This window comes from Culex pipiens, chromosome 2 (genome assembly GCF_016801865.2).
Source record: "Culex pipiens pallens isolate TS chromosome 2, TS_CPP_V2, whole genome shotgun sequence".
Classification (NCBI taxonomy): domain Eukaryota; kingdom Metazoa; phylum Arthropoda; class Insecta; order Diptera; family Culicidae; genus Culex; species Culex pipiens.
In genome coordinates this window covers 49,961,213-49,983,993 of record NC_068938.1, presented here as the reverse complement: position 1 = coordinate 49,983,993, position 22,781 = coordinate 49,961,213, and the positions used below count along the sequence as shown (strand labels likewise).

Here is a 22,781-nt window from a genome sequence, read left to right as displayed (position 1 = left end):
CCACCGCCAAGATCAGCTTGGGCTGGGAGTTTTCCGCGGAAAACTCGCTCCCTCGCTTGCGAGAGGAGAGAGAGAGAGAGAAGGAGCGGGAAATGAGCACCCGACCAGCTGATGGGGGTTTTGTTGTGGAGTGAGCGCCTCTCTCACGTGGTGAGAGAGAGTGCAAGCAGCTGTGTGAGGGAAAATCATTATCGATATTTGCTCTCTCTCACTGACTGGGTAGCGAGGACGAAGATGCTGTTTGGCGATAGGATTATGATGGCCTTTCTTCGAGCAGCATTGACTAATTAATTTTATTTGTTTTGTTTTTTTTTATTCTGCATCTCGAGCGCATAATCTTGAGAGAGAGGGTGGTTGGCAGGTTCAAGATGCTTTAAAAAACAAAAGGTGAGAAAAGGTACCTTGCCGAAAGGAAAAGTGGGTTTGAATTGATTATCCTCATTAGCAGATGTCGGTTCGTTATTAATTATTATTATAATTTTCTGGCTCAAATGTCTATATTACCAGGCATTAGGTTTTTTGTCATACTTTGTTAATTCAAATCTCTGTGCTAATGTGAAATATTACTGAAGCAATAATTCTGATTTCAATCCTAATTTTTAAACAGATTAATCAGTTTTTACTCAAATTAAATACAGCAAAAAGTCTATTATTATAAAACAGTTTGCAGAAACAATTGTTAAGTGGAATGTTTTCAATTTAAAATACATATCGCAGCGATAATTCATTTTTAAAAGATAAAGCATTTATGTAGAAGACGAAACCGCGAGAAGACTTACTAGGCTCACTGGGAAGAATAAGATTCAACTTAACTTAATGAATTCATCCTCGTGACAAAATTTTTGATTATAATTTAAATAAGGCCGTTGCAAATATTTTTCAAATTTGATGTCGCCTCCCTTCAAAATTGGTCCGAAAAATCAGGGAGCAATTTTTTTTAAACTTCAAAATTTTCATGAAAATAGAAGTCTTGTCATCTGAAAATAATTTAAAAAGCATTTTTCTGGGTTGATAATCATATTTTGCATGTTTGGGCTCATTTGAAAATGATTTGAATTTTTAAAATGCATTTTTCTGGGTTGATAATAATATTTAGAATGTTTGGGCTCATTTGAAAATGATTTCAATTTTTATGTTATTCCGATTTACAGCATCACAAAAACTTCTTTTTTTTCGTAAAAAATTAAATTTTCGTCAAGGCTTCGATATTTTTGAAACTAATGATTGCATAACAACTGGACAAGTGTAAAATGCATTTTAAAACACCTTTTCATTAAAATGTTGAAACTATGGCTCCTTATTTAAATTTTCATATATTATTTACTTTTTTTGCGTATAAATAACACTTAGGTGCTAAAAACTTTTGAAAGGGTTGTCAGATCTTCAATGTCTTAATCTCATTTGAAAGGTTTTTTTATTTTTTCTAACTAATGGGTCGCATAAGGGACCCGGACATCATTTTCATGGAAATATCTGAGATCCGGCCTCCAAAAAGTGTATAAATAACACTTAAGTGCTAATAACTTTTGATAAGGTTGTCAGATCTTCAATGTTTTAGGCTCATTGGAAAGGCCTCTTTAATACCTTTCTGACAATGTATAACATTATAGGTTTTCTTGCAAAAACCACCCTTTTTACAATCTTCCGGACTTACGCAAAATCGTTTTGTAGCATAACTTTTGAAGTACTTCAGAGGCAGTTTTTATAACTTGCTGATTTTAAATAGAGACCTATGGGACTCCAAGACGGATCGAATGAGACTAATCTGATCAAAATCCGTTCAAAGTCGATATGTATACGTGAAGATGGGTCTACGAGGTCGAATTAATAAGTTCATTTTTCGAGTGATTTTGTAGCCTTTCCTCAGTAAGGTGAGGAAGGCAAAAAGTCGAAAGTCATAGAAGGTGATGAACATATAGAATCACTATTTATTTTAAAAAGATTTGTTTTTCTGTATCATTTAGGCCGTTGCAAATATTTTTTGAAGTGTATGTCCCTTGCCTCTGACCAAAGTCGAGGGGGGGGGGGGGGAATAAAAAACAGTTTAAAAATTGAATTTACGAGCCACGGTTTCCACATTTGAATGAAAAAAGAGTAAATATCAATTTGTAAAAAAGTTTTTTTTGGGATTAAAATCAGAGTTGCAATATTTCAGTAATACAGTTAAACCTCGCATATGCACCTCATATGGGGGTTTCTTATGCGAAGCACGCATATGCGAGGTACAGGGCTTATGGGATTTTTGCTATATGGGAGACATGGGCTATATTTTTATAAAAAATCAACTAAACTATACAAATTTATAGTGTTTTGGAATCGTTATGAAGTCAGCTTTACAGCTACACCAAATTTACATGGTTTACGATGTTCTAGGTCATCCGAAACTTCGTCAAGTTAAGGCCTATGTGTTCAACGCCGTACAAGTATGAAGTAGGCGATTTGACTGTGGTTTTTCACCACAGGTCATATCCGGATAACCTCAAGGAGGTTCAGGGACTAGTCTACCGATATGTGGTGATGTTCTGGGTCTTCTGTAGAGTCCCTGAAGGTACGTCCGATGAGTCTACCGCCGTAACACGGCAGAGGTCGGTGGTTTTTGACCTCAGATCATATCCAGATAGCCTCAGGGAGGTTCAGGGACTAGTCTACCGATATTTGGAAATGTTCTGGGTCTTCTGTGGAGTCCCGGGAGCTACGCCTGAAGGGTCTACCGCCGTAACAAGGCAGAGGTCGACGGTTTTTGACCTTAGATCATATCCAGATAGACTCAGGGAGGTTCAGGGACTAGTCTACCGATATGTGGTGATGTTCTGGGTCTTCTATAGAGTCCCGGGAGCTACGACCGACGGGTCTACCGCCGTAACAAAGCAGAGGTCGATGGTTTTTGACCTTAGATAATATCCAGATAGCCTCAGGGAGGTTCAGGGACTAGTCTACCGATATGTGGAAATGTTCTGGGTCTTCTGTAGAGTCCCGGGAGCTACGTCCGATGGGTCTACCGACGTAACACGGCAGAGGTCTGTGGTTTTTGACCTCAGATCATATTCGGATAGCCTCAGGGAGGTTCAGGGACTAGTCTACCGATATGTGGTGATGTTCTGGGTCTTCTGTAGAGTCCCGGGAGCTACGTCCGATGGGTCTACCGACGTAACACGGCAGAGGTCTGTGGTTTTTGACCTCAGATCATATTCGGATAGCCTCAGGGAGGTTCAGGGACTAGTCTACCGATATGTGGTGATGTTCTGGGTCTTCTATAGAGTCCCGGGAGTTACGACCGATGGGTCTACCACCGTAACAAAGCAGAGGTCGATGGTTTTTGACCTTAGATAATATCCAGATAGCCTCAGGGAGGTTCAGGGACTAGTCTACCGATATGTGGTGATGTTCTGGGTCTTCTGTAGAGTCCCGGGAGCTACGTCCGATGGGTCTACCGACGTAACACGGCAGAGGTCTGTGGTTTTTGACCTCAGATCATATTCGGATAGCCTCAGGGAGGTTCAGGGACTAGTCTACCGATATGTGGTGATGTTTTGGGTCTCCTGTAGAGTCCCGGGAGCTACGGCCGATGGGTCTACCACCGTAACAAGATACAGGTCAGAAGTTTTTGACCTCAGATCATATTCGGATAGCCTCATGGTGGTTCAGGGACTAGTCTACCGATGTGTGGTCATTCTTTGGGTCTTCTATAGAGTCCCAGGAGTAACGGCCGATGGCTTTACCACCGCAACAAGATAGAGGTCGGAGGTTTTCGACCTCAGTTCATATCCGGATAGCCTCAGGGAGGTTAAGGGACTAGTCTACCTATTTCTGGTAATGGTATCGCCGTAATCGGCCGTAACTCTCAAGATCTTACAAAAGACCTATCACATCGGTAGACTAGCCCTAGAACCTCCCTGAGGCTATCCGGATATGATCTGAGGTCGAAAACCTCCGACCTCTATCTTGTTACGGTGGTAGACCCATCGGCCGTAACTCCCGGGACTCTATAGAAGACCCAGAACATCACCACATATCGGTAGACTAGTCCCTGAACCTCCCTGAGGCTATCCGAATATGATCTGAGGTCAAAAACCACAGACCTCTGCCGTGTTACGTCGGTAGACCCATCGGACGTAGCTCCCGGGACTCTACAGAAGACCCAGAACATCACCACATATCGGTAGACTAGTCCCTGAACCTCCCTGAGGCTATCCGAATATGATCTGAGGTCAAAAACCACAGACCTCTGCCGTGTTACGTCGGTAGACCCATCGGACGTAGCTCCCGGGACTCTACAGAAGACCCAGAACATCACCACATATCGGTAGACTAGTCCCTGAACCTCCCTGAGGCTATCTGGATATTATCTAAGGTCAAAAACCATCGACCTCTGCTTTGTTACGGCGGTAGACCCGTCGGTCGTAGCTCCCGGGACTCTATAGAAGACCCAGAACATCACCACATATCGGTAGACTAGTCCCTGAACCGCCCTGAGTCTATCTGGATATGATCTAAGGTCAAAAACCGTCGACCTCTGCCTTGTTACGGCGGTAGACCCTTCAGGCGTAGCTCCCGGGACTCCACAGAAGACCCAGAACATTTCCAAATATCGGTAGACTAGTCCCTGAACCTCCCTGAGGCTATCTGGATATGATCTGAGGTCAAAAACCACCGACCTCTGCCGTGTTACGGCGGTAGACCCATCGGACGTACCTTCAGGGACTCTACAGAAGACCCAGAACATCACCACATATCGGTAGACTAGTCCCTGAACCTCCCTGAGGCTATCCGGATATGATCTGTGGTCAAAAACCACAGTCAAATCGCCTAACTCATACTTGTACGGCGTTGAACACATAGACCTTAACTTGACGAAGTTTCGGATGATCTAGAACATCGTAAACCATGTAAATTTGGTGTAGCTGTATAGCTGACTTCATAACGATTCCAAAACACTATAAATTTGTATAGTTTAGTTGATTTTTTATAAAAATATAGCCCATGTCTCCCATATAGCCAAAATCCCATAAGCCCTGTACCTCGCATATGCAACTCTTGCGACAAAACCGAATCAGGTGGAATGACTCGTATATGCAAAGTTGCATATGCGAGGCGCTCTTATACGAGGTTTAACTGTATTTCATTCAGATATTCATTTTATTTATTTATTTTTTTCAAAGTAATTTATCCTGAAGTATGTTATTTTAATTTTTATTTTTTCAAACATTATTTTTTAAAATAATTACATGATAAATAAGTTTTTTTTAGAATTTTATTAATTTTTTTCATTCATTTTATCATGAGTTCATAATTCAGAAGTCTGAAAATTAATGATATGAACTTTTTAAATAAATTGTTGTTGATTATGCCGTATTTTTATGTTTTTTTTCGGTAAGGTTGATACAAATATTTTTCAAAGTATTTGGCTAATTAAAAGAAAAGAAAAAATTTGCATAACAAGCAACACTTTTTAAATTGGAAAAAAAGTGTGTAAAGATGCATATTGAACCAGTTGTGTTGTTTTGCAATGACTAGTTTTCAAAAAATGTATGATTTGACAAAAACAAAAAAATCGCGGTCTGACTTCAAAAATCCACATCCATAAAAAAAAAAATAAAAAATAAATGGAAAAACCCCATACATGCAAAAAATTAATTTCATCGCAGGGGAATGCTTTAAAACTGATTTCAGCGCACAATTTTCGTAAAAAAATTCAAAGTTTTTAGAAAAACATATTTTTAAAATGTATTGAAAACCCAAGTTTCTTACGGTTTGGTCTGCACGGTGCGCTTTTTTCATCAAAATATTCCCAAAAGTGAGATTCTCGTTGGAAATTTAATGCTCTACAACTTTGTAGAACTAGCAAAGCTGTAAAACTCGATCCTGAAAAGTTATAAGCGATTTATAAAAAGTCATTTTTGTATGAAAAACATTTTTTTCACCAACTTTAGGCGAAATTTTTCGATCGTTTCGAAAACAATATTTTCAAAAATTTTAAATCAAGACTAACATTTCAAAAGGGCGTTATACTGAATGTTTAGCCCGTTTGAAATGTTAGTCTTTATTTTAAATTTTTGAAAATATTTTTTTCGAAAAGATCGAAAAGTTTCACGAATGTTTCATGTTTTAACATTGTAAATCGGACCATTAGTTGCTGAGATATTGACATTAGAAATTGGTGGGTTGTTTGGGTGAGACTTAGAAAACATCAATTTTCCTGTTTTAACCTTTGCATGGCAATATCTCAGCAACTAAGGGTTGTATAAATAAAGTTCAAAAAAGCAAAATATAGAGAATTTTCTCAGCTTTTCAGAAATATATATTTTTTAATGGTGGGCAAACATGAGCACTAATTTAAAAAAATGAAAAAATGCGACTATTTTCAAAAAAATACCTAAAAATTCTTATAACTATAAAACGGTGCACTTTATCAAAAATTCACAAGAGTACTTTTTGATTGCAAATTCGATTTTACATCGAAAACTGAAGTTGAAATTTTTTTGCGACCAAAATTTCGATTTTTTGAAAAAATCTGTATTGATTCAAAAAATCATAACTCGTTCAAAGATTTTTTGTCCATTCTGCAAATTTCTGAAAAGTTGGAATTTGATGTCCTCTAAACCATATCAAAAAATAAAACAAAATTAAAAAAAGTGTTTTTTATGGCAAATCAAGTTTTAGTGACAAAAAGTGAAATTAAAAATCACCAATTTTTTTACCGTGTATCTTTTTTTTCAGTGTAGTCTATATCCATACCTACAACATTGCCGAAGACACCAAATCGATCAAAAAATTCCTTCAAAAGATACAGATTATTGAATTTTCACATATCATTTCTGTATGGACAACTGCCAAATTTGTATGGAAAATTATATGAACGAATCAATGATGCAAAATGGCTTCTTTTGGCATACCGAAGGCATCAAAAAAGTTTCAGCTGAATTAAAAAATACAAAAATTAAAATTAAAGCAAAAAGACCGATTCCATAGAGAACTGCTGGTGCTGGTTTTAACATCTTTTTTCTTATTAAAGAATGTCCCTTTCCGCGAACCACCAAACCAAAGGTAAGAGAAAAGCCCTAATAAAATAATAGAATAACAGCCAACACAATGTGGCGAAGCTCTTCCAATACCGCCCACATATAATCCTCTTACGATCTTTGTTTCTTGCCAAACAAAATTGCACCTTTCTCGTCGACCCCCCATCCATCACCCTGAGCTCCTAGACGGCGGGAAAACAAAAAACCACAACACAGCTCATAACGCGAAAAAAAAAACTCCCGGAAAAAAACACGCCTCGCGCCAAAAAGGATTACCCATCATAATCTTCGTTCACCGCCTAATGCTTTATGTAACACAACATTGTTACGTGAGCATAATTGATACACCTTCTTCCGCGTTTCCAACCCCCCCACTCTTACTCCTTGTTTTTCCACCTGTCACCATCAGCCAGCCTCATTTGCCACATTTTTCGCAAAACCGGGGGAAAACTCCGTGCCTGCTAAAGAGACAAAAGTCGAACAGAGAGAAAATCTTAAACCCCCACCCCTTCCTCCTATTCCCCCCTCGCATATGTTGTAAAGGCAAATATTTTCCCACTGAGTGCCGATTTATTATTAACCACCTGTTTTCCCGAGTTGCCGCCTGCCGCCAAGGAAAAGCGGGCAACTCATTTTTCCACATGGACCGCTCGTTCTCCTTCTCCGAGTGTAAATTCTCACTCTTGCTCTCACACCCAAACAAACAATTCTCTCTGGCGAGTGCGAGGAAAATCGCCGCCGTCACTCACACTACTGAGAATTCGCTCTCTCTCTGTTGGGGAGCGGGAGCGGCGTTGATGTTTATGTGTGACAGCTCAGCTGAGTGGTGAAAGCAGACGGCGTTGAACAGGTGGGGGCTCGGAAGGGGGAGTCACAAAAGATGCCGGACGGAAGTGGGCTGTCATCTCTCTGTTGTCTGCTGTGTCGGGCCGTGGGGCGGCTGAGCAAGGCGTAACAATGTGTGTGTGAGAAAGAGAGCTGACAGATTTAGGGAGGTTCAGTGATATCGGATGTGATGAAAATAATCAACTGAAAACGATTTGAAATGTATTGCTTTGCTTGTCATGTTAGGGATGCTTGGTTTCGTTTTAAAATATTTAGATTTTTCGATCCCAAAAATCACAAAAATGTGTGGTTACAGATTTTTTTCAAATTTTTATATTTGAAAATTTTAACAATTTAACAATTAACAAAATTTTAACAAATTGACTGAACTATGCTTTAATATGATTAAAAAGCCTAAATCTACTGTTAAAAATTTAAAAATGTCTTCCATGGTTCCGAATTCGACATGATAAGATAAAATACAGATTTATTTGAAAGAAAATACAGATCTGTCATAAAATAATCTGGCATTATTGATGGCATGTAATTTCAATTAGGCCGTTGCAAAAATAAAAAAAAATTAAAAATTAAATTACAGGCCATGGTTTCAAGTTTTTTTAAATGCATTATACACCTGTCCAGTTGTTTTGCAATCATAAGTTTCCAAAATTTCTAAGTATTGACGAAAATTTTATTTTTGTGAGAAAAAAAGTTTTTGCGGTGCTGAACATTGTAATTTCATAAAAGTTCAAAATATTTTTAAACAAGCCCAAATAAGCTAAATATGATTGCCAATGCAGAGAAGGGCGGTAATTTTGAGTTGAGGGAGGTTGTTTTGAGTTGATTGGACTTCTAATTCCATTGAAATTTTCCAGTTTTATGAATAAAAAGAATTTTCCCCTGATTTTTCGAACCAATTTCGAAAGGGAGGGGGGGCGACATGGACTTAAAAATCAAAAATAAAATATGTTGTCCCCCACAATTGTGGAACACCCGAATTGAACTGATAAATTCACACAAAAATACAGTCCAGACTCGATTATCCAAGGGTTTGCATGGAACGTCGGATAATCGAACCATGAACAAAAAGAATTAATTTTAACATCAAATTCGAGTTTTAAGACTCCATTTAGTCAAATTTGTTCTGCTTTTCAGCATTTCAATTGGATTTATGGGCTTTTTCAGAAAGCCCTTCAAATTTCCTACAAGTTTGTTTTTTTTTGACCACTTTTTGATACGATGCAACGGCTTCGAGATACAGTATTTTTTGAATTACAAAATACAAAATTATTTAAATAATATTTCTCAAATGTCATTGCAGGTCAAGGATTGATACCTAAGAGCATGCAATGGCACTGACCTTGTTGCGTGCTCTTCGGTTGACGTCCACGTAAGGAACATCCTGGAAGGAGCGTAACTAACTACATCCGTAGTTCTGTTAGATCATCCGAATTATCTTGATCAGAACAGTATAGCTCTGGTTCCTGGCGAGTGTCCTATTTTCTTACCTCCACGTTGGCTTGGTTTTCATGATGACCTAGCTGGTGGCCTGTGGAAACGGATCGTAAACCTTTGACCACCGCGGGTCAGAGTCGAGACGGCTAAAAGAAAGGGGCGCGACAATGTGGGAAAGGGAAGTAATTTGTGATTGTAGACGGTATTGTTTTGATTCGCAGTATGTTGAGTCAACTGCTGTGGATGTACCTGAAACATCGCTCAACGGCGTTTCTCTTCTCTTCATTCTCAGCTACCACCTATCTCCTATTTTTATTTTGCTCTTCTGATTCCCAATTCTTCACTGATTCTTTTATTTAATATCCAACATTTGATTTTAATTTTGCTAACTTTTGATTCTCTTATCTCTCAAAGCTTTTCCACTCTTTTCTATCAATTAATACTGCTGTAACAAACTTTGTTTTGTTTTTTTTTTCCTTAAAAATATACTTTTCCTTAATGTACTAGTAATATCAAGTCTATTTATCATTCGCCTAATCTTTTTTGATTTTATTGCGAATTTATTTATTTGAATAATTCTTTATCTGTCCTATAAATTATCATTACTATAATCTAAGCTTGTTTTGTATCTCTATTTATTAACTATTGTCTAATTTTACATCTAATACATCTAGCTTCTTATTTTTATTCTTCAAAATACGCTCATCATTCTCTTACTATTGATACTTGATTTTTATAAAGTAAATTCTCTTTTACTGTCTATAGTTTTCAATCTTCACCCTTTTTTTTTTCAAACAAGTGAGGTTTGAGCCCTTACTCAATTTATGGAATGGTTAAAGGATTAACACAAATATTACTATTGTATTTTTGGTAAACTTTTATAACATGCTTAGGACCAAAAATTGTAACAAAACACCGCGACAAAAGAAATAGCAACATATAAACACGACTCAACACTAGGAAAGATTTCAGGAGAAAACAATACACAGTAAAATAACAACTAGTTTTTGAATTCAAACTAAAAATAAAACAGTTTTTGCTTTAATGAAAATTGATAGGCACACTATAAATGGTTAGGCGCTTATACTTACATCAAACCCTACGTAATGTACCACCCCCGGCCGAGTTAAAATGCGTAACCGGAAAAGAAGGTGTGCATGCCTGGCACGAACACTCAAAGCGTGTTCTAGCGTGCTGCTCGTACTGACTCAGAGCAAGGGTGAGATGTAGGTGTAAGGGCAGTGCGTGTTCGTCGGGAACCTAGTGCATAAGATCGGTCAAGGCCCGTTCTTACACTGAAAATTGCGAATTGCGAATAATATTTCTCAAATGTCATTTTCGACAGCAATTGGCTTCATATACACAAAAATAGCTTATATAAGCCAGCAAATATCTTGAAATGTCAAGGTTATTACCGATAAAATTATCGGGATCGATAATCGTCGGGACGATAACGATACAGACAATCGTTATTTCGATAATTCTATAGATGATAATCTTATCGCCGATAATGGACGATAACTCATTTTAAAAATCTTTCTAAAATCGATTAATTCAACCAACGAAGTTGACTTTAAAGCTGTCGGCCACCATTGCTAGTACCAACCACTAGTGTCTTCCTTTTATCTACAAGGACTTTGCCGCCCTGGGCTCCTAAGTGTATGAAAGTATGGCACGGAGCGACGGCGCCGAATACCCATATTTACACAAAGAATTTTAGAGCGCCCGCCGCAGGATTCGAACCGGCGACCTCTGGATTGTGAGTCCAGTGCGCGGTCCGATTGATCCACACGGGCGGGACCAATTCAACCATATCGTGTTAATTTTTCAATGTTTTCACTAAGAATATATTTTTTGAAAATCTAGTAGGTTCAAAGCAATATATGTACTCAAAATTGTTCACAAAATACCGTGTTTTTTTCGAAAGAACTATTTTTTTTATGATTTGCAATATGGGTATCAAACGAAGCGAAATGTTGCATACGTTTTTAATTTATTATAGTTTTTTTAGAAAATACTAAAAATTTCACAAATTACCGTATTTGTTCGAAAATACTCAAATTTCTAAAATATTTAATATGTATGTTTTTTCACTATATTAAAGACTTTTGTAAAATACTGAAAATTTCACAAATAACCGTATTTTTCAAAAGTACTGAAACTTCCAAAACATGCAATATCGGTATCAAATGAAGGGAAATTTTGTATGCTTTTTCACTTCATTTAAGTTTTTTATTGTAAAAAACTATTTTTTTACGGAATACCCTATTAAAAAAACCTGTTTTTTAAATATGCAATATGGGTATCGAACGACGCAACATTTTGTAAGATATGAAGCATACACAATTTGAATGTTTTTATGAAGCATGCACAATTTTGCTTTGTTTGATAGCCATATTGCATCTTTTGAAAATTTGAGTATTTTCGAACAATTATTGTAATTTGTGAATTTTTTAGAATTTAAAAAAACTCTAATAAATTGAAAAAGCATGTGAAATTTCAATTCGGGCAAAATTTGAAAATATGAGTATTTTCGAAAAAATATGGTATTTTGTCATAATTCTAGAATTTTACAAAAATACTTCAATAAAATTAAAGAAACATACAATTCGCATATTGGAAATTATGAAAAATTTAGTGTTTTTGAAAAAATACAGTATTTTGTGAACAATTTTGAGTACATTGAAACTTACTACATTTTCAAAAACAAAATTCCATTGACGGTTTCCACGCGAAATCGACCATAAAAATACGATTTTGAACCGGACCATTTCCGATCTTAATAAAACTTGCTGGATCGTTTGTCATACTCAAATCAACAACTTCTGTGCACTTAGTTTAGTAATTCACAATGGCATTTGACTTTTAGGAATTCTTTTAGTTTTAAATTATTGGTAATTACTTTTAAATTGAAAAAATCATATCTTTCGAAGCAGATGTTCAAAAAATCGATCGAAAGTGTGTTTTAACGAAAATCGTGCGCTCTTTTCAATGAAAATATTTCCAAAAGCCGAAACTTTCATTTTCGATCAAAAAACAGCCAAAAATCGAATTTTCTTCGAAAATCAGGCTGAATACACCCTTAGATTCAAATTTTGCCATTACCATTCGAAAGAGCGGACAATTTCCTACATTTCTTCAATAGACACCAGGTTGGAGCGAAAGCGTTTTCGAGTGGTTTGTAAATAAAAACCTTTTTTCGTTTTTTTTTATTTTTTTCCAAAAAACTAAATTACATGTGTTATGGCAAATTTTGTAACAGATCCCATTTTTAAACTTAAAATAAAGTTCTGCTTCCGTGTTATTGAGTTTCAAATACATATAAAAGGAACGAAATAATTACTAAAGATAACCATAAAAGGCGCACTTAAGGTAAAATTTCCTGAACCACTTTTATTATGGAAAAATGTTTATCTCACTCGTCAGTGTTGTTAATACCTGCAAAATAATTTTTTTCTTATTTTATTTTCCAAATTCATCTGGAAACATCATTTATTCGTGTTTATCAAAACTATTTGCGTAGATTTGAAGCTAATTATATCAAGAATAAATTTGCAGAATAAACATGCTATTTCATCAAATCTCTGAAAAGTTACAACAATTTTTGTATAGAAAAGCTGCAAATTGTAAAAATCTGTGATATTTATTCCCTTTTCGTCCTACTATTACTTAAATTATTCTCAGGATAACAAATAAAAAATCCTGTGTTGGATTTTAAATTTATTTTAATTGTAGGAAAAAAAACACGTTGACAAATTATTTAACATCTTACAAAATTCTGCTAAGTGACTTACAACAATTTTCCAGGCAAACGGCATGGCCAAACTCTAAGGTGCTCGTGCCTGGCACGTCAGGGTGTGCTTTAAAATGACAATTATGGCGATTTTGCAAAAAAAAACACATATTTCCAAAAACAACTTGACATAGTTTAAACCAACTTAAGTTATCCGGTTTGTACATGGAAAGTGACTAATTTGGCTTTCAAGGAAAAATACGCATGAGTTCAGTCTAAACGGCGTTTGACAATGATTATTAAAAAAAATACTCAAAATTGTCATCTTTGAACCGCCCTGACGCGACAGGAATCACCCTAAGAGCCAAAAAAATAGGAAAAAAAATATTTTGCAGGTATTAACAACACTGACGAGTGAGATAAACATTTTTCCATAATAAAAGAGGTTCAGGAAATGTTACCTTAAGTGCACCTTTTTGGTTATCTTTAGTAATTATTTCGTTCCTTTTATATGTATTTGAAACTGGTACGTCAAGGAAAAACTCAAAAACACGGAAGCAGAACTTTATTTTAAGTTTAAAAATGGGATCTGTTACAAAATTTGCCATAACACATGTAATTTAGTTTTTTGGAAAAAAATAAAAAAAACGAAAAAAGGTTTTTATTTACAAACCACTCGAAAACGCTTTCGCTCCAACTTGGTGTCTATGGAAGAAATGTAGGAAATTGTCCGCTCTTTCGAATGGTAATGGCAAAATTTGAATCTAAGGGTGTATTCAGCCTGATTTTCGAAGAAAATTCGATTTTTGGCTGTTTTTTGATCGAAAATGAAATTTTCGGCTTTGGAAATATTTTTATTGAAAAGAGCGCACGATTTTCGTTAAAACACACTTTCGATCGATTTTTTGAACATCTGCTTCGAAAGATATGATTTTTTCAATTTAAAAGTAATTACCAATAATTTAAAACTAAAAGAATTCCTAAAAGTCAAATGCCATTGTGAATTACTAAACTGAGTGCACAGGAGTTGTTGATTTGAGTAGGACAAACGATCCAGCAAGTTTTATTAAGATCGGAGATGGTCCGGATTTTGAGTGGTCGATTTCGCGTGGAAACCGTCAATTATAATCATTATCGTTATCGTCAGACGATAATATTATCGACGATAATTTTATCGATTAACAACCTTGTTTGAACTGAAATTGCTCAATAGCATTTTTGTAAACAAATTGAAAAATAGCGGAAGAGATTTGAAATTTGAATTGTTGGAGTTTTAGTTTTGATTGAATAAACTGCAATTTAGAATGATTTTTGCCTTCCTCACATTACTAAGGAAAGGCTATAAAATCACTCGGAAAATGAACTTCTAAATTTGACAACCTAGACCCACATATCAAAAATATTAATTTTACCCACTTCTCTTGGTCGTAGAGGGCTCATATTTGGCATGAGTTCATCTCATGTATAGACAATAGACACACAACGAATCGAGTTTTTAAGCGCAGATTTAAGGAAAATTCCGTAACTAAGAAAGTTTTGTGTGTTGCAGAGAATGCATAGAACCTTAGCAAGCAATTTGTCGGGTTCAGAATTTGATATATTAAGTTGAACAGAAGTTTTCTAAGAACTGGCGTCCTGTATTACCATAAAGGACCATCCATAAACCACGTGGATACTTTTTTGAAATCTCAGACACCAGACCCCCCTCCCCTTTCGCTGAACTTTCCCATTCTTCAGGTGTCCACGTGGTTTATGGATGCTCCCAAAGAAGTCACGTCGTTAGGATTTCGGCATCATGCACAGAAAACACAATCTTTAATGTTGCTTTACATGTTATGTATATTTCTTAACCATATCGAGCCGTTATTTCTCTTGACTGAGGCATATAAAAGGAATAAACATAGTTTCAATACAATACCCTTTTGCTCGCGCTCAGTTATAACTTTGCCAAACGAAGGATGGTCCATTTACCAGCTACCAAACTTTATGATACTTTCAAACGCACTCGGTTATGACAACAGAAGTTACTCGACAAATAAGAACAAGACACCATTGAATCAAAATGCTGAATAATGTTCTTCTTTTCATATCAGTTAATATCTACGTACGCTAAACCTAGTAGAGCAAAGTAAACGAAAAAGAAAACTGAAAGTCTTCGACCCCAAGCAAATACATTTCTCAGTGACAGTGGCGAACCGGAGGTAATCTGTAGTGTTTTGTTGTGTTATCCGCGATCCGAAAACCTCAAACTCGTCAAGGCTTTCGTGGTAAGTCAGATTAAATGTTGCATTTTTGTTTCCGTTAAGATCCTACAATTACTCGCTATTTTTTTTTTTTTTGTTTATGTTACTCTAGTTCTCTGATTCCTGGTGTGATTGAAGCGGCGGCGGCGGCGGCGATGACATCGAGATGACTGATTTGCAAAGTTTGGAGCTAGCAAGATGATGGGGAAGATTAGAGTCTGCCGGCACTAGCTGGGTGTGGAGGCGAACGATTTTTATGTGTTGTTGTTGTCTCGCTGTTCCAGGCGGGGCCGTTTTCGCAGGGTGTCGCTGTTGGGGTCGGTGCCGTGCTCCCGCTTTTTGGGGGCATTCTGCGAATTGTAATGCATGTGGGAAATGTCAGTTTTGGAATATTTTTTTAAATTGTTACGAAAATTACCTTTTTGTCCCATTGCTGATGCAGATAACGGAGCAGAATATTCTTCTTTTCGGTAACAATGACTGCAAAAACAAAACAAAAATATTAGCATAAGTAACATGAATCCCTAAGTAAAATAGAATGATAAGTACTAAAGCTGTCCGATAAAACATATATTGATGTATGTTTGGCACGTATGTTTGGAAGGTATGTCCGAATAATCAAAACAAAATGACGAAAAAATAAGCACCAGAATGAAGAACAACTCTTTTAAACATGTCTGCATTTCGAATTTTTATAGAAACTTGAATTTTAATGGTTTAAAAAGCACTTCAAAATATTTGATTTAGACTCTTATTCTGAGCCATCAGTTTTATTTAGATAGAACACACGATCTTGAACCAAACTGCATTGATAACTTAAAATTTGTCTGCACATGCTCAACTCGAGGGGAAGCATGAAGTTTAAGGTCCCCAAAAACACGTGCACTTCGATTTTTTGCCTTCCTCACTGAGGAAAAGCTATAAAATCAATCCAAAACGGAACTTCTAAAATAGTAGCCGGTATCCGGTATGTTCCTTCCGCGTGGATTCCAAGACATTCCCGATCCTCGGTCTCCGATTTTCCGGGACGATTCGGATTTTTCCTTTAATTTGGTTGATCCTCTATTTCTATTGTAGAAGGTTCTTTACTTACTCCACGATTCAGAGCAGCTTCCTGTCGGATTCTTGCTCCGAAAAACAGGATTCCGTTCCGGTACCACCGGTCTTCGGAAGAGGTAAAATTTTACTCTGCTTCTCCGGCTGCTCATCCCGCCTGCCGATTCAAGAGCTCTTTGAATTCCGGTCTCATACATAAACGATAATCGTCCAGAAATATGCTCAAGAAACACAGGACCACTCGCGTGACCACTTGAATCGAATTTTGTAATAATTTTAACACAACAATATTATTTTTGGTTGAGCGCGCCATTTCCATGCTCACCTTACTGACGAAAGGCTATAAAATCACTCGAAAAATGAATTTCTCAATTCAACCTCGTAGGCCCAACTTCACTAGGGACCCTAAATAGGGAGAATGGTCGAAGTGAATTTGACGTACCCAAACAGACACGAATTATGACGTATTCAAACGAGCATTTGTCATTACGCCCAGCAAAACTATGCAGTGTTGGCAAGCTCAAAACATTTGTTGCCAGATCGTTTTAGCAAAGACTGACCAGTCTCCCTACCTAGAAACTCTAACCTTAACGTATACCTATCGACTAAGAATCAAATTCTGAACAAATGTCTGTGCGTGTCTTTGGATTTGAGTCCGTGCACCGAAAAATATGCACTCGATTATCTGGACTGGCTGAACCGATTTGGACCGTTTTGGTCTAATTTGATCCATCTTGGGATCTTAAAAGGCCCTAGTTAATATTATCAGGGCTGTGGAGTCGGAGTCGGTGGAGTCGGGTCTTTTTGGGAAGCCTGGAGTCGGATTCGTAAAAACTCGAACAGCTGGAGTCGGAGTCGGCTAAATTTTATTAGCTGGAGTCGGAGTCGACAATTTCTGATTACCCGGAGTTGGAATCGGAGTCGGAGTTATCTAAAATTCAACAAAAATTATGTTTATTTTTTTATTTTTTAGTATTTGCTTCAAAACATATTAATTTACAAAACTTCTTATATTTTAAATTTTTTTTCAAGTTGCATGCGCTGCGTTGCCATTTTTTTATTCGTGACCTAGAAAATATTTATCCTGTGGCTTTTTGGTTTTTTATCCAATTCTAAGTTTATTTGATATATTGTGATTTCGGAAATAAATCGAAATAACAGCGCGAGTGTGTTTCATCTCGCGAAGCAATTTTGGGTTGTTTCTTTTCTGAGTGTATCTCAAATGTCACATTCAAAACCAAAACAAAATTTCGCCGCGGCACCAAACTGAAATTTCGCAAGTGGAGTTGCGAAGAGACTAGCGCCGCAACCAAAAAGGATCAAGGAACCGACCTCAAAGTTCTGCCAGGAATCGCTTTATGGGCGTGAATTTGATGTATAATTCCATGAAGTACAGCCTAAAAAGGCTGATTACGGCGAGTTCGGGTTTCAAAAGGTCAATCCAAATTTTATATTTTCATGAGCCCACCAAATCAGCAACCGGATCAACTCGTGACGGTACTAACGGACCAGATTGACGGTCACTCGGTAATTTTGTTGAGGCCAGATAGCAACCCAGCCCAAGATTGTGACCAAAACTTTTGATATTCTGTGTCTCCTCCTAAAGCTGGGAACAAACTCAAAATCATCACATGACCCAACGAAAACAATTCGGATGCTAGTTTGAACCCCTAATGTTCCGGAACATAAGATTTTAATCACTAATTAAACATAATTGTCCCAATTTTTCTTAAATCCAAGTAGAACTCCACGATTTTTTTCAACGACTCAAGCAAAACCAAGCAATCAAAACAAAAAAAGCTAACACACTGATTCAAAACAGTTTGACAGATATTTCGCGACAGAAAATCGTCGCGAGAGTTAAACTCGCTTAATTCGGTTTAGTGCCGCGGCGACAATATTTTCATGGAGGCGCACATATATTTTCCAAAATTCCGAGGTAAAATATTTTCTAGGTCACGGATATTTGAAACGGACCCCTTAAGCGTTCTTACTACGATTTTTTTTTTAGATATATTGATTTGTAATAATAAACTTCTTCAGCCTTGGCGTGATGTCCATGTACGTCTTAAAAATTTCAATGAAGCTATAAAAAATAGTTTCGTTTCAAATTGTTATTTAAAAATACAAGGTGACTATGATAGTCACTGTGCTTCTTATAAATGTCAACATAAAAGTGAGCAAATTGAATTTATATGTTAAATCAATCATTAAGGCCAGCTTTCTTTAAATGATCATTAAAAAAAAATAACAATGTAATATTTTAGCTTTTAATCAATTCAATGAAAATATGAGGTTAAGTAAATAAATCCAAATTTATTTACCAAACTGTTCTTCTGAAAATGCCTTCAAAACTGGCGTTTTTTTTTATTTCTGTTTCAATAACGTCTAAAACTTGTAAAACTAGAAACTTTTTTCCGTTTTTTCCACTTAAAGAGTTTTTAAATAATCCTATTTATCAATGTTTTCGAAATAATAGTAAACTAACTTTTCCGTAGTAACATTTCAATAGGGCGAATCTGCATTTGTAAACAAGCAGTCTATCCCTTTCGCTCAAGTGACAGTTCACGTCAATTAAGAGGGGGATAGACTGCTTGTTTACAAACGCAGATTCGCCCTTTTAAACTGTTACTACGGTTTTGAAATATTAAAAAATATGTGGAGTTGGAGTCGGAGCCAACCATTTTTTGAAAGCTGGAGTCGGAGTCGGCTAGAGTTGGTGGGCCGGAGTTGGAGTCGGAGTCGGTTGGATCTGAAAGCCGGAGCCGGAGTCGGAGTCGCTTGAAATATGACCCGACTCCGCAGCCCTGAATATTATGTTGTTTAAAAAAGTACTTCAAAACTTATTATTTTTTTTTATTTTTGGGGGGTGATCCAGTCGCACATTGTTGATGTCGAAACCTCTAAGCTGGGCCCTCGACCTGTCACGTCCGTCAGTAGTCTTGTCGTAAATTACAACTAGAATCAGATCTGCTAATGAATTAGAAAACTTCGACCAAATGAACACTGACGCTGTATGGATCTGACAATAGAGCATTCAAGGTGCGTGTGTATTGCATGTACGTACACGAAAATAAAGTGAGGTTAAATTTTGTCAGCCAGCAAAACCAAATGGTGCGCTAGTGTGCGTACGCGAAACGTCATAAAGCTCTATAGAGCTTTATGACGTTTTGCGTACACACACTAGCGCATCATTTGATTTTGCTGGCCGGACAAAATTTAACCTCATGGCCTATCTACAATCACTTAGCTTAGAAAATTTCACTTAGCTTAGGAATTTGAATCAATGGAAATGAAGCCGAGCTTCTTCAATGGAAAAGTAATCAAATTAGAAACTGACGTATGGTTTGAAAAATTTCAAAATCTACGGTAAGTTGACGTTTCAATATCAAAGGTAAACAAACAACTGCATAGCAACGTATATCAGCCCAGCAAAATTTCTAAGTTGATTGTGGATGACGGCCGTAAGTTTCGTACTTTCCTAAGTAACTACTTTACTTAGATGTTCTAAGCTAAGTGATTGTAGATAGGCCATCAATCTTTTTCGTGTACGTACACGCAATACATACGCACGCAGATTGCTCTATAGAATAAATGTACAGGTGTATGATATTCATTAGGCCAATTTATTCAATTATTTAAATAAGTCCAAATATTCATTTGCGGATAACCAAACTTGAATTGAACGGAAGATTTAAAGTAAACTATCCGAAAGCTACTCTTGTCTCAAATCCCCGAAATTTTAATTGGAAACCAAAAATTCAAGTACATTTCTTTTAAAACCTGTCTGGTTTCTTTTAAAAGCAATCAAAATAGATTACAGTTCATATTTTCCAACGTTGTGAATTGAAAAAGAGACGACCACAGTTTTTTTTTTGTAATTTTTTGTAAGTCAGTGTAATTTTAGTAAAGTATCAAATATACATTAAATGTTAAATTAAACATTTAAATTTAAAAAATAAATCATGTTAATAAGTTTTGATAAACAATGCATTTTGTATTATTTTGTTCAATTTGTTGTAAATTTTACTAATGAAAAGACTGAAGTACTGCATAAGAACCTAGGCAAAAAGAAGGTGATTCATTTGATTAACATGTGGTTGTAAATAACATCCGTCTAAATAACACCCCAATCAAACCAAAACAAAAACCACCACGCCGTACTTACCCTGTTCCGAGGGAATGTCCACGGTCGGGATGTAGACCGAGGGCCGCTTCGAGGATGTCTTCACGCCATTTTCCGTGTTGAACAGCGAAAAGTTGTCCTCGTTGTGGCAGGGTAAATCTTTCAGAAATTCTGTGATCGACTGCAAAAAAAAATGAACGCGGGGAAAAAAAATGTAAATTGGAAGCAAATTTGCTGGACGGATAGAATTTTCATGTGGCTTCGAGAAGCAAGCTGACGACGACATGCATTGCAAAATACCAAATGGAAATGTGGTTTCGCCAGGCAAGATGAATGAATCGAAAATTGCGTCTCGAAAAATGTGCCCTCGGGGGACGTTCCGTGACTTTCCTCCGCACTTACCATGTTATTCTAGGCCACCACTTGGCGGTGCACTACGCAGCAAAAGTGCCACTTGCGGCAAATGTAAATTATTTCGAAAAATCGCAGCCAATGATGATGTTGAATCTCTTTATGTTGATTTTATTTTGTGTGCAGATCAGCAAAAGGCACCACCACTCAGCAGCATCAATCGGAGGGTCTGTTGACAGTTTTGACGTGAAGGCTAAGTTTGACACTTGCGAAGGCAAAATTGAGTGCCGTCGGGGGAACTCACAAGCAGTGAGTGACATGAGTGTGATGGCTAGTGTTGCCAGTTCTTTGTTAACATCAAAATAAACATAATTATTTCTGGAGTTTTTTTTAAAAGGTCCAATAAACCAAATTTTTAGTTTTTGCTTTTTGGGTGTTTTGAAAGCGCCTTGAGTTAGGGGTATTAAAAAACACCCAAAAAGTAAAAACTCAAAATTTGGTTTATTGGACCTTATCAATAAAAACTTCAGAATTTACTGTATGCGCTGCAATAAAAAAACTCTATTCAAACAACGAGGACCAATGCTTAATTTTAATAGAGTTTTTTGGAGTTCTTTTTGAACGGCGAGGCCACCCAGGCCAGTACTACATATTTGAAAACACCCAAAAACCAAAAAAAATGTGTTGATTGGATCTTTAAAACCTCTCTGGATTTATAAAACAATATTCAAACGAGCAACGTGGAGCTAAACTTTCTGTGCAACTTCTTTGATGTTTATTAAATATCTGCTAAAATTATACTCCGTTTTAACTGCTTTTTATGTACGACGTTTGACGACCCATACAAAACTATAAGATTTTGTATGGGACAAAGTAAGGTACCATCTGAACTTTTTGCCTTCCTCACCTTACTGAGGAAAGGCTATAAAATCACTCGAAAATGAACTTCTCAATTAGACCTCCTAGACCCACCTTCATGTATACATATCAACTCAGAATCAAATTCTGAGCAAATGTCTGTGTGTGTGGTGGGACGTTGATCAAAAAATTTTCACTCGACATTGGCTGAACCGATTTTGTCCGTTTGGCCTCATTCGATCCGTCTTGGGGTCCCATAAGTCGCTATTGAAAATTATGCAGTTTAGTTAAGTACTTCAAAAGTTATGCTAAAAAAACAATTTTGACTAAAGTTCGGAAGATTGTAAAAGGGTGGTTTTTATAAGAAAACTAGATTTGAAAGACCTTTCCAACGCGTCCAAAACATTGAAGATTTGACAATCCTATCAAAAGTTATAAGCACTAAAGTGTTATTTATGCACTTTTTGAAGGATGGATTTCAGATATTTTGAAGAAAACATTGTCCGGATCTCTCATGCAACCTATCGTTGGATAGGTGATCAAAAGAACGCGTCCAAATCATTGAAGATCTGACAACACTATCAAAAGTTATAAGCACTTTAGTGCCCTGCAATATGAAGATCTGACTACCCAATCTAGTGATATGAATAATGAGTCAAATTGATAAAACACCGCCTTTTATGTCTATTTTGCATTGCACCCTTTAAATTTGAACAAGGCACCAAGCACCTAAGGGTGGATTAAGTAACGTTTTTTACAAATCTCAGGCTGGCTGTATGACAACCGCAGAACAAGTTTTTGGCTGTTGTCATAGGTTGCCTTGAGTTTTCATTTGACTTTTCGGTAAAATATTTAAAACTAGCCAAGCTGACAGCCAAATTAACGTTGAATTTCAGTTCAACTTTCTGATTTTTACTCCGTGGTGGTTCGGTGGCTTTAACAGTCAGGACCCGAAGCCAATCAGGCCTTCAGGTTACCTTCTTAATGGAATTCCATATAAACTGTAACGGAGATTGCAGGTCCTGACTATTAACCCAGTCAACTCAATTGGAACTCTGAAACGGAATTCAATTCGAAAAGTTTACGTATTCCGTTTCAAACGCAACAACCGGTAC

General features: G+C 36.7%; 1 protein-coding gene across 1 annotated transcript; it reads right to left on the bottom strand.

The window, feature by feature from the left end:
• Nucleotides 1–14,963: 14,963 nt before the first annotated feature.
• LOC120416017 (DET1- and DDB1-associated protein 1) lies at nt 14,964–21,046 on the bottom strand. The gene is made up of 4 exons (XM_039577674.2): nt 20,860–21,046; nt 20,500–20,638; nt 15,694–15,755; nt 14,964–15,625 (listed from the first exon to the last, which is right to left on the bottom strand). The coding sequence occupies exons 1-4, from the start codon at nt 20,860–20,862 to the stop codon at nt 15,530–15,532; spliced, it is 300 nt and encodes a 99-aa protein (XP_039433608.1). The 5' UTR covers nt 20,863–21,046; the 3' UTR covers nt 14,964–15,529.
• Between the last annotated feature and the right edge of the window lie 1,735 nt (nt 21,047–22,781).